We start from the raw sequence: 16517 nt of genomic DNA on the forward strand, positions 1-16517 counted from the left end.
TCATGGAAACAAAACTTTCCTTCCTTCCAGCGAGGGATCGGCGGACCCTCGGTAGACGAGACCGCCGACGATTGATGGCATCCTGCCCTCTGCGGGACGGCCGTGGTTGATGACGAGGGAGACGGCCGCCTTGGACAAGGTGGCACTCTGGCTCCCAGCCTTGTTGGAGATCAAGTAAACCCGCTCGTACTGTTGCTGCACGTTAATTTCCCGCTGAGATTAAACCTACGAATTGTGCATTTCCGAATGCTTCATGAGAAATATATGACTGGCGCAGTAGAGGTGGGACGGTCTCTCGGAATCGAAGCTGCATCCGCTCGGGTTGTTCAGACGACCCACGAAGAAGATCTCGGGCTTGTCCGTCTTTGAAGTGCCATGGTTACTTGCCCCTCCGCTTTCTCCTGAAAATCAAAATCAAAGATCAAACATTGAAACCAGATAAATTTTGTAAACATGGACTTATTGACGTGTTTGCATACCCGGCACACCGTCGACATTGAACCGGATAATTTTGCCCCAAATTGATCTCCTGTTCTTCGAGAAATCACCATACCCGGTGACGAGATAGAGATATCCATCGCTATCTCCGGGTCGGAATAGGATTTGGCCACCATGGTTCTGGTACGAATAGAATGTGTGTGGCTGGGGCAAACCCATGGTAAAGATCCTACTCATTTCAGATGCATCAGCTCGAGTCGCCTAACAGAAGAAGGGCATGCACAAGATTAGCATGCAATCTTCATATTGATCAAAGAACTAGGCGATCGTCCGATCAATCAAAAAAGCACTAGGCAATCCATGGGTCTTTGGATTCCTATGTATACTACGCATAAGTCAAATTTCATCTTTGAAAGAAAGGGAGGTTGTTACCTTGGAATAGTCGGCACCACCTTTCGCAGAGAACTCAGCGACGACGAGCTGGTACCGGCACGGCCTCGAACCGTTTCCGGCTGCAGCACACCAGCACCTACCGGCGCCGCAGGGCGGCGACGCGCTGCTGTCGCAGCTGTAGGAGACGAAGAAGCGGCCGTTGGTTGCGAACTCCGGGTGGAACGCCACGCCCAGAAGCCCGAGCACCCGATGCGTGAGGTCGAGGAAAGGGCGGTGAACCCGCAAGATGGCTCCAGATCCCCGTTTGGGCATTGAGGCCAGCCAGATCTTGCCGTCTCGGCTGGACAGGAACACTCGGCCCGAGCCGTCCGGGTGAGCGGCCATGTTGAGGTAGGAGCCCGCGCTGATTCTCTCGAGGCACGTAGTATCCTGCTCCTGCGTCGATCTGGTACTAGCAGTCAGGCGATGATGCGCCGCAGAGCTCGACCAAGGACTAGGAGTGGCTGCGCAGAGGTTCGTGGTCGTCGTCAGGTCAGCTGTGTTGAACAGCACAGCCGAGGGAGACGGGATGCATCTCTGAAATATTAATAGTTGAGAAATGTATTATGGTTTGGTTTTTGCTTCAAATTTCCTACGATTCATCAACACCATATGAACTCAAATTCATCTACATAAGAACGGAGTGGAAACAAGTTCATCGAATCCACCATTGTAGGGAACAGATTTATACAAAAGAAAATAAAATAAGATCATCTCCAACCATATTCCCTTCATTTCGTTCGATTCCCTTTTTCGTTTCCATTTCCTTTATTTTCTCTCATCTCCAACAGTTTCTCTTCGAAAGGAATCGTAAAGGGAAAAAAGAGAGAATCCCGTCCTGAAAGGAATAATACTGGAAATCCCGTTGTGAAGCGAACTATAAAAAAACCGTTGGAGTGTTGAAGGGAAAAAAATCCCTTCACAATAAGAATCTCGACCGCGAAGAGAATCCCTTGACGTGGCTTAAGGACACGACAACTGCGCAACGACATCAGTTCATATTAAACCTACGAATTTGTATAAAAAAGGACTCAATAACTCGCGGCCGGGAGGTTATTTTCCCGCGAGAATGAGAAGTGGGAGAGGAGAAATGGGAATTAAGGAGTGGGAGAGACCGCCTAATACAAAGCAGCATGAGAAGTACTTAGCAATTCTTACCGCGCAGAGGAAGGCCTTGACGATGGCGGCGCACGCGGCGTCGGAGATGCTCATGTCCTCGAACTCCTCCCTCAGCGCGGCGTCGTTGACTGCGTCGCAGCAGCTGATGCCGGTGTAGCCGCAGAAGCCCAGCGGGTCTCGCAGCATCACCGGCGGCGCCCCTACAATGAACAGGAGGTTGATGGAGGCAGCAGGTACAGCAGCGCAAGAAAGATCGATCTGGAGCAGCAGGTGCTTCACCTGAGCCGGGGCACAGCAGGGAAGGAGAAACAGTGCTGGATGCCGCAGCATGCGCAAGGACGAAGCTGTAGCAGATCAGAGCCATGAGCAGCACAATTGAGCGAATTCGCTCTATGATCGATCGATGAACGAAGGCTCGGGCGGAGCCGGCTGGGTCAGCGGGCATGTTTTCTTAATAAAGAACTGTGTGGGTGGGTGGGTCGGGGTGGATTTATACTAACCAGCGACGCGTATACTTTTGTTTTTTAATACTGGTTTAAGTAAACATAAAAATATCTTACCCTCTACCTCTCTGTAGCCCGCTTCCTTCCGAGGCGGGTGCGGGGGCGGGGACACCGCCGGTCGCAGGCGAGTAATGGACATCAGGTGGGCCGGCGTTAGGGTGGGAGTATCACATCCGTCTCGGTTAGCGTGATGGGGGTGACAGAGGTGGACCCGGCGGCGGGGACGGCGCCGGGGACGGGGGTAGGCGGGGGTGCGAGCTGTCGCGCGTGAGAGAGAACGAGCATATCGGGAGGTTGAAGACGACGGCTGGACGCTTGGATCACGATCAGACAGTGGAGAGCTGTCGACTGATGCCGATCGTTTTTTCACTCGACTGAAATATAGTTGGTCTCTAATTTTCTTTTGGTTAAGTAGCAAAAAAATTTGACTTCTCTATATGCGGGGATTTAATGATTCGTTCTTGGCTTAAAGTTTTTTTTTTAAGTAGCTCAAAATTTTGGCATCTCTATATGTGTAAATTTACTGCTAAATATTACAGTACATTGTACTTGTGGATGGCTATGATATGTTATGATGGTATTCCGTATTTACTTCTGTTGCAACTTGTTGATCGAAATTTCAAGGTGGCCTGTTGATCGAAATTTCAAGGTGCCCTTTCTATATATTCTATAGGACGATGGAAATTTCTTCCTTTTGGTCTTGTAATGTAGGAGACTAAGCTATTCTAAACCACTACATTCAGAGAATTGCTTTGAAATAGTTTGTGCCTTGGTGTTTAACAGAGTCTTGGCTATGCTTTTGTATGTCACATGCACCTGTATGGACATTTTTCTCATATATCTTGAGTGCTAAATTGTGCTGGTGTAAGCAATTTAAGAGTACAGAAGTAAATATGCCAATTTGAAGTACAGATAAAATATGTCCTGTGTCTCTGAAAAACATACGAGTTTGGTGCAATTTACCTTTATTTTTGTTTATTTGAACTAAGTTGCTTCTTAGTTATATTCAGTTCAGGCTATCATATTCGAGCTTCAGTACTTTATTATAGACGTTAAGTATTCAAAGTTGGATTTGCCAATAGTCCATTAAAAAATATGCTGCTTGCTCTGGTATTTGAGTTTAATGACATGTTTGCTCTTTTTTCCCCTCATCTGATGCCTTGTAACATAATTTGCCTTTTTTTTTTTTGGTATAGATGCTGTTGCATACTTGCATGTTCTATTGGTTTGCCATCAAATAGCAACTTTACAGTTATCTGTCTCCATTCTTCGAGCACAGTATTATTGAAGTCATCAGAAGCATAAGCTACTTGATCGGGGTGAAATGGCTTATTGTTTGTTAGAGAAGTATGAATCCTACTTTCTGCCGAGTAGCTTCTTAGAAAGGTCATCTTCCGTGGATGATCGGTGCTAGTTCGTAGAGGATCCTTGTCCTGAAGAGATATGGTGACTCGGAACCTGTTTGCACAGAAATAGTGCTAAAATGCAGCTAGAATCCACTGTCTCGAAATTTCCTATAAATTTCGAGCCAGCTTTATTGCCTAAATGGATGGAAGAAATCAAGTGTGTATTTGCTAGTTCTGTAACATGATGCTTCTTGTTGCGGTGTTCCACATACGTTTGCTACTTTACTGATGTCTTGAATTTTTATTTTCCGAGAGATTCAGATATTTCATCTAACAAATACGTCTTAGTATTTCTTTGAAGGGTGGTGTTAGTACCTCTGTAAAGTTTTAGCTCCCTGAGTCTAGGCTAGCAGTCATATCACAAAATCAGGAGCTGGATGTTTGCATTCTGAACCAAAACTAAGTAGCTTGGCCTCACTAGTTTGGTTGTCTTAATCTTCTTCCTATTGCCTTTTTTTTTGTAACCACTGAATGACCTTATGATTCACGACTATAGACTGAAAATTCCTGCATCTTTCTACTTGAGAATCTGATTCATGATTGTAGACTGTTAATTCATGGTTGACAAACCTTATGATTCATGATTATAGACAAATATATTTCTTTCTTTTAATTCTTTTGTATTATCTTTTTGCAGGTTCAATTGCAGAAGTTGCGTCTGTTGTGTGATAGGATAATTAAGAGAGAGACGGTGAAGGCATGTTTAGCTAGAAATTCTACTACTTATGTCGTGCCTACATCAGCAAAGCTACTTTTACCTATCCACCTTTACATAACTGTCGTATAGGACACGGCACTCATGATTGTTATACATGGATTCGTACTTTCCATTATTTGAATTGATGCCTTTTGTGCGATTTTGGATGTATGTAGATGCCTATATTCATGAGGTTGAACCATGGTGGTACTGTGCAGCGGACCAATAATGGTAGTGTGATATTTGTGAACATGCGAGGAGATATTGATTTTTGTTGCAACTCCATCTTTGTTGAGTTTATATGCCTGAATGAAAAAGCGGTTGGGATGGACTGAAGAAAGGGTTAATGTTGGGTTTGGAGGAAAGATTGGCGTGGGTTCATCGAATGGACCACGCACGAAGATGATGCTCCCGATTGGTAGCGAGACTGAATGAGATTCTTACATTAAAATGGTGATGGACTTAGAAGTAAGAGTTCTAGACCCGTGGCATCGTGCTGAAGGGTTACGATGCCATAGATTATAGTGTCGTGGTATGTTTTTAGACTTAATGCTCAAGGGTTCGTGTCGATGATTATTAAATCGTAGATCTAACGAACTTGTTGAAGAATTGAGGGAGGCTTTGAGTAGACGAATTACAAGGGGAACACATAGGAGTTTTTAGATAGGTTCGAGCCTCCATGAGGATGATAACCTTACGTTACATTTGTCTTGTATTAATCTGAACCTATTATAAGGGGATGTAGCTAGTCTAGATAGATCTAAACTAGTCGACGACCTCTTTTATGGCTTTTGTTGGCTTGTATCGCTTGTTTCGGCTTCTTGTTCCTTGTCCTCCGCAGAGGCCACATGCTCCGTATATATAGGGGGCGTTGTACGTCATCTGAAGTATTCATTCCCGTTCTAGGAGACAAACTTTCCTATCTATAGGATGCCTTGGGTATCTACAGGTAGTTTCCTTTCATCTAGGGATCTCCTTTCTGGAGATAAAGATATACCCTGATAATTACGGGAAGCCCTGGGTGTTCGGATATGGTAATGATCCAGTAGTCATCATCAAGCCCCCCACCAGTACGAGAAATGGGGCTTCGACAGGTTTAGTACTTGGCCAGCAAAGATAAGCGTTTTGTCCGACCGCGTCATCGAGTAAGACTCAGGTTCTCGATTATGATGATACGTTCAACCGGATTCTCCAGGTTTCTAGATTATCTACTCAGGTTTCTAAATGCCTCCGAATTCTTAGGTGAGTCCTCGAGAAGGTGTTCCATCCTAGTAGATTTTCTGATCAGCCCAAAAATATCATCCTGTCCTTGCAAAAGTACATGGGAGATAAGACTCATCGTTGGTCGGTTTTGAAGGTTGGACCGTTGCAATGGAAGTTTTACGTGGTGCTAGAAATATTCTTTCCTCCTTTTTTGGTAAAAGATCAAGATGACGTTTGAAAACTGAGCGCCTTTGTCGGTATAGTGCACCAGCTCTCTTGGTATTTCGTACCAATAGCCCCCGCATGCTCCAGAAGAGATCCCGAACAGAAAATGTGATGGAACCCTGGCACAGAAGATCATAGCTCCGAATAGCACTCGGAACCGCCGTGATGGCTAGTCGGAGAATCATCGAGTCCGCTTAGGCTTTGTTTTGTATCACATGCTTAGAAATAAGAACTTATTCTTTTGTTAGTAAAAAACAAAAAAAAAAGAATGTAAATGAAAAAATGTGGGACTTCTTGGGAACTCGATACCGAGGACATACCGACAACCTAACATGTTTAATGCTACTCGCTTCCTCCTCTAGTTAGGGTAGGATGGCTTCGTTACTAATCGGGAAACTTAATCGGGTTAGCCCTAGGTCGGACATGAGTGAGAGGTGTTGTAGCCCCCGGGCACTCTAGGACGCGATAGGGAACCTTTGTCACATCCCGCAAGGTCGTAAATTAGAACATCATCTCCACATGAAAGAAGTTGCTTTGGCACACGCACAATATGTTATCGTTAGTTCTTGGTATATAGTATTCATCCAGCCTCAACTGGTTATCTAGGAAGAAAACTCAGATAGACTGTCAAAGATAATAAGATAAAAGCTATTGATTGGCCATTATGAATTAGCCAACCGGGGTAAGAGAAAAGAATTGAATGCTCATACTTGCCCTTTGGTTGTAGAAACTCTTGTTTCCTGAAGTCGATTCCTGTGTGACCTTGTTCGGGCCTATCCGGGTGTGCGTGATAGGTAGAGGTACCCGAATTACGACTTACTGCTGGTGTACTCGTCTTTTGGGTGCTAGGACATAAAACTTTTGGGGTTGGTCGATGCTACAAGAATTATTAAAGACTCATCCATCCTCCATTGCTAAGAGACCAGGGGCAAGTAGATTCAACCACCGTGTAGGGACCCTCCCACTTTGTAGATAGCTTGTTGCTGATATTCTCCCTCCAATTAGATCAGGATGCGTCAGTAACTAGTCGGAGAGCTTATTATGGTCAGCCTTAGGTCCGCTTGAGTGGAGGGCGTCATAGCCCCCGGGCACTCGTGGAATGTGATAAGGAACCTTTTGGCAACCCTGAAGTTGTAACATAATGATCCTTCCCTTCTCGTTAAACTATATTAATTGTCATCCCACGAGCGGAAGTTGGCCATCACCCGAAACTAGAGTGGCAGGGGCCTGCGTGTTTGCCGGATCGCCATCATGATTGTCCAGACTGTCATCCCTGTCTCCAAAGGCAAAGACTTCTCGGGGGTAATCTCCACTAGAGGAGGAGTCCAGATCCACCATGGATTTGTTATTAGATTGCTACGGATAAGTATCTCGACAATCAATGTTGTTGGAGGCTACGGGGAAAGATCCTGACTTGTGATGGATATCGCATTCCTGATTGTCTTGGTAGCTAAGTGGTTCAAACTCAATGTCGTAGTCCTTTGTGCATTGATCCATGAAGCGACTTACTTTGTCGTCTGAATCATCGCCAGAAAGATCTTCATCGAAATTCACCTGATCGATCACCGGTTCATCGAGAGGAGAGGTAAAGTTGTCATAGCACTCATCCATAAAATTGGTTCTCGGTGAAGCTTTGGGTGATGTCGACAGCATGTAATGTGTAGATTCTTCAATGCCTATTGTCATGATCCCCACGAAAGGTGCCAGCTATTGACGATTGATAAACCGTCAATCTAATGAACTTGTTGAAGAATTGGTTGGGGGGGGGGGTGCTTTGAGTAGATGAATCACAAGGGGAATACACAGGGGTTTTTAAATAGGTTTGGGCCTCCCTGAGGATAATGGTTCTACGTCATGTTTGTCTTGTATTGATCTGAGCTTGTTACAAGGGGTTATAACTAGCCTAGATGGATCTAAACCTAGTTGGCGACTTCTTCCTTGGCTTTTGTTGGCTTGTATCGCTTGTTTCGGCGTTCCTTGCCTCCACAGGGGCTCCAAGTTCCGTATATAGAGGGGGCGTCATACACCATTTGGAGTCTTCCTTCCCATTCTAAGAGATAAACTTCCATATTTACAGGATGCCTTAGGTACCTACGGGTAGTTTCCTTTGATCTAGGGATTCCCTTCCTGAAGATAGAGATATGCTCCAAGAATGGCGGAAAATTCTGGGGTGTCTAGATATGGTAATTATCCAATAGCCATCGTCAGTTCGCTTTCTCTGAGCAGCACCATTCTTTCCTGTTGTTTTCAGACTGGCTTTTGATGGAAGACTTCTAAATACAGACTAGGCAATTGTGCTATACACAGGACTTCTTGGTCATGGCTTCATATGTAAAAAGTCCATGGAAATATCTCACAGCATAAATATAACACATCAAGCTTCATAATTGACAAACTACATCGACCATAATTAAAGGGGTCGACGAAAATACACACGTGTTTCACATCAAGTTGCACTATAAAGTTAGAATTTCAAAAAACCGAGACCAATGCTACCACAATTTGCTTACTCACCCAGTCATCGCCGATCGTGTTACAACAAAAGTATCCATGTCTGAGCTCAGATGGCACTACACCCTTCCGAGCCGGGATCCCACACTGACACATTATTGGTGGATTCTTGTCGCATGGCATCTTCTTGTCATATGATTTGTATTCTGCCTGTTCCTCCTTCTCTGGTTAGTATGACTTCGAACCATATATGAACTCTTCGAAGTTGCATAGAGCCCATCCATCCTGCACCCATGTTGAAATTAGCATACAAAGAGCAACATATCATCATTTCGAGTCACATGCTTCACCACTTACATGGTCCCGTATTGAGCAACCAAAGAAAGGAGTATATGTCAACCCTTCTGACGGATGCTGCAGCTGGGCACGGAGGTCATAATGGCACAAAGGGGGTTAGTTACTCGCCTAACACTATCTTCCTCCTTCTCCTCCTCCGTCATTTTTGGTGGGTTTGGTGGAGGAGGCACCCAACGCTGGAACTGATGGTACATAATAGTGTGATGATCCCAATATGGGAATAGATAGATCCTCAGGTCATACTTCTCTGAATCATCATCCACAGGAAGAAGGAGCATTTTATGTCCTCCTGTCAAATTGTGAAAAACAAATCAACAACTATATAGTACCGTGATTACTATCAAAAGGCTAATATGCACTAACACGATAGTCCGCACAAGTGTAGCAAGCCCGGGCAGCCATGAAAGGATTCCTCAACTGTTTAACCTTGGCAGGCATTCCACATTCATAGATAGGAACGGGAAAAGCAGGAGGCACTAGGGCATCATAGTCTTTTACGGTGGGATTGTTTTTGTTGTCCCTCGGCTGAGGCACTCTCAATCTCAAAGACATATCAAGTCTGCAAATTGAACCCAAATATTTTAAGATGTAATTAATAGGCATATATCAAACTAAATGAAAAACTGCATATATCACTTCACCAAAGTGCATTCAGTAAATAATTGGTAGGCATATGTAAAACTAAATAAGAAACTACATATATCACTTCAACATGCCACACATGAAGTCTACTACATATATTGCATAGAAACCCTAGATTCTAGGTCATCCAATTCAAAGTGCTAATCCGATTCTAGGTCATCTAATTCAAATAAATGAGCTACCAATCTAACATTGCAACAAACACAAAATTCTAGGTCTCCCTCCTAATCTCACCACAAAGAGATTTTCTATTGCAAAAAAACAAGGGAAGGGAGGGGAATTAGGGCATGTTTGGTACAACACTACTCCAGAAATCCACGGTGGAGTAGATCTGCCATATAGTTAGAGCTGACTATGGAGGTGTTTGGCTAGCAGAGTAGCTCTAGATACAAGAATAAGAGGTTTTAGGGAGAATTGTCCATGATACCCTTAAGGTGTTTGCTTTTAAATTGATTGATGAGCAACCCTTATGGTTTTCCTACCACTGGTCTGTCCGTTCTCAAAATAGCAAATATTTTTATGTCCGGCTTGGTCAAAGTAATGTTCGTTCGGAGTGCAGGGCAATGGCAAGAAGATGTACTGCATAGACTGATATTATCTTGGCTGGCTAGCTTGTCATGCATGATGGGACTGTTCATGTGGTTGCTGGTACAGAGAGTTGTCACGGAAAAGTGGCGAGGGTCATTTTGCTCCTTGTTTCTTGCTGGACCTTTGCATATGGTGTCTGACTGTCTGCTCTGCCTATGCTGCTTGTGCAAGTAGAGAGACTTTCGCCTGCTTGCGCCTATGCTCACAGTGTAGGATCGATCACCAACGAGCAACCAACACTCCGATACTGATCGAACGGATCGTACTCTTCTTGTACACCATATGCAAAGGTCAAACTAGAATATGTCAATTACAATGATCATAGATACTCAATTAAGTCGATTATAATGATCATAGATACTCAATTAAGTCGATTACAATCATAGATGAAATGTGTCCATAGTCGCAATGTTCGGTACAGAAGTTGACCCATCAGATGCAAATTGAGAAACTACATATTTGTTATACCTTTTTGGCATGGTAGGGATATAATTAGGATCGTGGTCGCAATTAGCAAAGTCCAAATCCTCACTCCTATGCTCACGTATGAAATTGTGAAGCACCATAGTAGCAGCAACAATCAGTTTTTGTTTGTCTATCGAATAGCTTGGCATCTTAATAGAATTTGCCACTTCATCTTCAATACTCCAAATGCTCGCTCAATAACATTAAGGATAGATGAGTGTATTCGGTTGAATTTTTCTTTAGGAGTATTTGGTTCTATACCTCTATACCACTCGGGTAGATGATACCTTTCACTATTGTAAAGAGCTAGGTACCTAAGGCAGTTAGGATAGCACGCATTCACAACATAGTACTTGCCTAAGCATGCAAAATATAAAACAAGTTACTATTTGATAACATTGACATCAGTAAAGATATTTTCATGCGTGCTCATAACCATTACCTTGTGGAGGATGTGGGAAGAAATATTTGTCCACTCTTATTGCATGATATAACACACTTGTGTCATGCATAGCTCCCGGCTAACCCGTAGACACATAAGTAAAATGCATGTCGAAGTCGCAAACTGCTAGCACATTTTGAGTTGCAGTTTCAGATTTTCCAACATACCTCAGTTGCTCCTCATGTGAAAGAGATACACAAATGTGAACACCATCAAGAGCACCAATACAGTCTTTGAAGTGTGGATAAGCCCGCCTATCATCTCAAATCCTCTTATAGACAGTAGGAAAGTTGGGGTTTTTAGGTATAAGGTATTCTTTTACCATAGCAATCACATAATTTAGAACTTCATCAAATTTCCTACTAATGGTTTTACCAGAGTGCTTGAATCAATTTTGTCCTCTTCTATTTGACTCACATCCACCACATGTGTATAAGAAAATTGCAGGCATTTCATAAGTGCTCATGTGCATGGATGGTTTCAAGCCGTTTAAGTGAATTCCTTTGATAGGTCTAACACAGTCAAAGTAATCATGTAGTATGAAAATATGAAAGTATCAACAACTTGAAATTACAAATAGAAGACTGGTTACAAAGAGTCCAAGAATGAAGCTCATATTTTACCTTTGTGTTTCTCAACAATGTCATACAAGCATGAGACACATCGTTCTGACAGTTGATCAAGACTACTGCAAGCAGCTAGGTATAAATCTAGTTAAGGAAAAGTTTTATGCGGATCATATACGATAATCCTAGAAACCAAACTGATTTCTTTCCAAGGGAAATTGGCTTTTGCCTATTTGCATTTTCTAATTTCTGGTGCCTTGAACACTTCAACTGTCCATAGTAAGTCTGTAACTATGTAACGAACATAGCCCTCTTAGGTCATGTATGTGATTTTGATGATTAATAATAACATAGTCAATGGTACTAACATGTTTATTAAATATATGCTTTAGTAGGTCTCATGGATGCAACAAAAGAGAAGTCACTGAAGCCGGGACAAAAAGAGGAATGAATTGGACTTGTTCCATAAATTTTGATGTGATCAAATGGGATGGATTTCTATGCAATCTTGTAGAGATCTTTACAAGATTTTTATAGAGTCCAAGATCATCAAAATCGGAGGTCAGAGCGAAAAGTTATGCCCAAAATACATATTGTTGTTTCTGCTGAAATTTTATACATCGGATATTCCGGCGCTCACAAAGAAAAAGCTCTGGCATTCACAAAAATACTCCAGCATTCACAAAGAAAAATACTCCGGTGTTCACAATAATTTTACAGCAAAATCTAATACACGTCGGATGTTTCGGTGTTCACAAAATGAACACGTAAGACCAACTTTTCCAGAGGGGTTACAAATGGTTCGGTTGGAATCGTATGCATGTAGGATGTTCAATCGTTCAAAGAGGATATCACGCTAGACCGTTCGGCGTTTATATGAAAGAAAGTGGAGTTCCAACGACTAGTTCGTAGAGAGTACACGCTAGATGGTCCGGTGCTTGTAATGTTGCACACGTCAGACCTTCTAATGAGTACAACAAAATGTGATTGTTGGGGCAACGACTAGTCCGTGGGGTTAAGGCTATAAATACCCCTTCACTCGGTCATTTGAAGGTGCTGGAGTCCAGAGAAGCTTACATACATTTGAGAAGACATCCAAGTCACCAAAGTGTTTAAAGTGATCATCCAAGGTAATTAAGCACAAGATTAGAGAGTGATTAGTGCTAATAGGCCTAGAGAGAGTTATTGCTAGGTGTTGCTGTCTAGAGAGTGGATCAAGGAGTGATCTTGGAGTGTACCAAGTGGTACGCTGGCATCTTGGAGTCTTGGTGACTCGTCGGCACCTTGGGCCTTAGTAGCTCAAGCTTGTTGTCCCTCTGACTTGGTGTGGAGCGACGACAAGAAACTTGTACGGGGATGCGAAGACTCTTGCCTTGGTGGATCAAGCTTCAAAGTGAAGACGGCGGTAAGTGATCGGAAGAGAGACTTGTGGTGAGGCCTTACCTTGGTGGCTTATTAGCTCTACCCACTTGAGGCCTTGGTAGCTCAAGGGTTATGACTGGGTGCCGTCCGGAAGCTATAGCCTAGGTGGTTGTTCCAACATGGAGTAGGGGTGGCGTTTATGCCATCGATACCACGAGGTAAAAAAACCCTTGTGTCGAGTTTGCTCTCTCTACCATATTTACATTTCTGTATTTACTTCTTGCAATCTATCCTTGCATATTTACGTTCATAGAGTAGTTTGCTAGAATTGGCTATAGGTTGCAAACTTTTGAACAGTAGAGTAGACACATTAGATGAACTTAGAGCACATTTAGATAGAAGTTGATATAGGTTTATCTTGTGAAGATTTTGGAGCTGATTAGTTTTAAGTGTCCTAATTCACTCCTCCTCTTAGGACGTCACTGATCCTTTCAATTGGTATTAGAGCCTTGTGCTATTGATAAGGTTTAACCACCTAGAATTGTGACATCCGAGGTATGGATGGATACCCATAGTGCTCCACTTTTCGATGTCACTCACTTTCCCCTTGGAAAATTCTAATGTCCGCTTATTTATAAGCCAAATGTTTAGATGTCTGGAGAGTCACTGAGGAAGAGATGAGACCACGTGTTACAAACAAAGAGAGATAATTAGATGCTTTGGCAAAGAGTATAATTTTATTATCTCTATACACTGATGCTTTTAATCAAGTATATTCTCTTACCAATGCACATGATATTTGGACTATTCTCATTGAAATATATGAAGGCTCAAAGGATGTGCGCAATGAAAAATATCATGTACTAGTTACTAAGCTCAATAGCATCAAACAATTTCCCCATAAAAATGCTAATGACATGTACTCACGTTTGAATATTCTGGTCAATGAGATAAATGGGCTAGGTTTGACGTAAATTGAAGATGATCAAGTCGCGAGAAGAATACTTCAAGCTCTTATTCCAAAATACAAGTTGATAGTCTCTACCATCTATGACAACAACAACATTAAGAAGATGACTCCAAGTCAAGTGCTCGGCAAGATCACCGTCCATGAGATGAATATGAACATGGAGGTTAAGCTTCTTCCTCATCCGACGCTAAAGACTTTGCTCTCATAAGCAAGCAAGCTTCTTGTTCACACATGAAGGCAAAGATGAGAAGGAAAGAGCAAGAGTCAAGCTCAATCGAAGATGATGGTGATGAAGATAAAGAGAGCGATAAAGAAGATGAGCAAAGTATCTCAAGTGATGAAGAGATGGATCTCAAAGTCGCCAAGCTCATCTCACAAGTGAAGAAAATCTTAAGAGGATCAACACCAAGATTGATCATCCAATCTCCATGAAGAACTTGGTCAACACAATTGATCATATCAATAAAGAGAAGTAGTCCAAGAACAAGAGGGAGACAAGGGGATGGGGCAAAGTATTTACAAGTATGGGAGGATGGATGAGTGAAGATGAAGATTCAGGCTCAAGTGATGAGAGTTTCACTATCCAATCCTCCAAAAGAATCTATTCCTCAAGGTTATCATCACACAAGTCATAACACAAGTGTCTTATGGCCAAAGGTACGAAAAGTGATGTAAGTGATGATGAATCTGATGAGGATTCACCCTCTCAAGAAGAACTTCTTGATTTGATCAATGAGCAACAAAGACCCTTAAAAAAATAATCTAAAAAATACAAGAAATTCAATGCCCTTATTGATATTCATGCTACTTTGATGTCTAATTATAAACAATTATTGAGCAAATTCGAATTGCTAAACAAGGAGTATGAATAACTTAAGGCAAAATTTGAGCGTATTGAATCTCAACCTAAGGTCCCTTTAAAGCAATATAACTCCTCTTTAATTTCAATCCTAAGATAGATGCCTCTACTTCTTGTGATGATTTAATCGATTTATCTAGTTTACTCCTTTGCAATGAGACATGTGTTAAAAATGTTGTTGTAGAATCATCTAATTATCTCATTGTACAAGTAAAATGATGAGCTCAAGAAAAAAGTGGAGAAACTCAAAAAGGATTTGGCAAGATTAAAAGGAAAATGACATGTCCAACCTCCTCAAGATAACTGTGATACCATGGTGAAGAAGCTTGCAGACATGTCAACCGTGACATGCTTCAAGTACCATCAAGAAAGTCATAAGTCATTCCAATGAAAGCAAGTCAAAAAGGAGACCCATGAGAAGAAGAAGAAGATGAATCTCTCCAACAAGACCTCTAACCTCTACACCAAACTAAACTACAAGATCAAGATCAAGAGTAACCACTATAAGCTCAAGAAGAAGGATAATGGTAAAGTAGTTGCACACATAGTTAGGAGAAAGGACCGGAGGTGGAACCAAACCCATTTGGGTGCTAAGGAAGTCATCACAAACATGAAGGGACCCCATTCAGTTTGGGTTCCAAAGACTTGAGGTCCACGGATCGACATAGGGATTTGGAGACTTGGCGTACAAGATGGAGTGAAGGATTAACCAAAGAAGCCAAGTATAGAAGATTAGGTATATTGATGAAGACATTGATCATCATATACCCAAATCCTCTATCTAAACATGTAATGGTAGCTAGATTTTTTTCATGCATTTTGTTTTGCATCTAGTACCTTTATCGTGTCTAGGATTGCATATACATATTTTAATTTATTGAAATGCCTAGTGTAGGTTTTTCTTATAGTAGGTTGCTTGTGTTTCTCTCTAATCTACGAGCAATCTACATAGTTTATTAGTTATAGGTTCTTTACATGACATATTTCTTCAATTGATACTATTTATGTGCCATGAGTCCAATCTATAGGATAAATTCTTCATTGTTATCAATGTCAAGTGCATATCTCTCACAAGTATTCAACACTTGTATGCACTCATTTAAAGGGAGCATATCCTACGGGTTGTGATTTTGGGACTAACATGTTTTGCAAGTGATATCTTTCGTAGCTTCATGGAGTAATCTACAAGTTCCCAGAGGTATGCAATGCTTATTCGTCAATTGATATTATTGTCAATTCTTTCGTACATTTAAGCTACCTTTATGCATAATATGGTTTAAACTTTTTATCTCTTCATATTGTCTAAATTGTGCATATGTTTCACCCTTATCATGTGTATGCACACATATAGGTGGAGTTTAGACTATATTATGTGATATTCATGAATTGTGATCCATGTGTTTTTATTTTAAATGGCATCTATATAGCTCATTTCAATTCAATTAGTACCATATCTTTGAATCAAATTCCTACAATTGGTTTCATTTTATTGAATCATAGTTCATGAAGATCTCTCCCATGTGCTCTAGCATTTTCCCTCCACTTCAACATGTGTTTATAGTCTTTTTGAGATTGTTGACCAAAGGGGAGAATTTTGGCGACCAAAGTAAGTTCAAGTTATATGAAGCAAGATGGCATACCTACGGGAAGAACAAGCAAGGAAGCAAAATGCCTAAGGACGCTAAAGTTGACAAAGGGGGAGAAGAAGCAATGAGCTCTTGCATGGGTCGGTCAAGGAAGATGGTGGCAATGGAGCAAGGGGGAGAATTGTCTTCATGGCGGCCACAACAAA

The 16517-nt window shown here is 42.0% G+C and overlaps 1 protein-coding gene across 1 annotated transcript; it reads right to left on the reverse strand.

Moving 5' to 3' along the window:
- LOC133904578 (HIPL1 protein-like) lies at positions 1-2631 on the reverse strand. The gene is made up of 5 exons (XM_062346060.1): positions 2550-2631; positions 2029-2333; positions 871-1407; positions 384-401; positions 1-195 (listed from the first exon to the last, which is right to left on the reverse strand). The coding sequence occupies exons 1-5, from the start codon at positions 2629-2631 to the stop codon at positions 1-3; spliced, it is 1137 nt and encodes a 378-aa protein (XP_062202044.1).
- Between the last annotated feature and the right edge of the window lie 13886 nt (positions 2632-16517).

Source organism: Phragmites australis, chromosome 22, assembly GCF_958298935.1.
Source record: "Phragmites australis chromosome 22, lpPhrAust1.1, whole genome shotgun sequence".
Classification (NCBI taxonomy): domain Eukaryota; kingdom Viridiplantae; phylum Streptophyta; class Magnoliopsida; order Poales; family Poaceae; genus Phragmites; species Phragmites australis.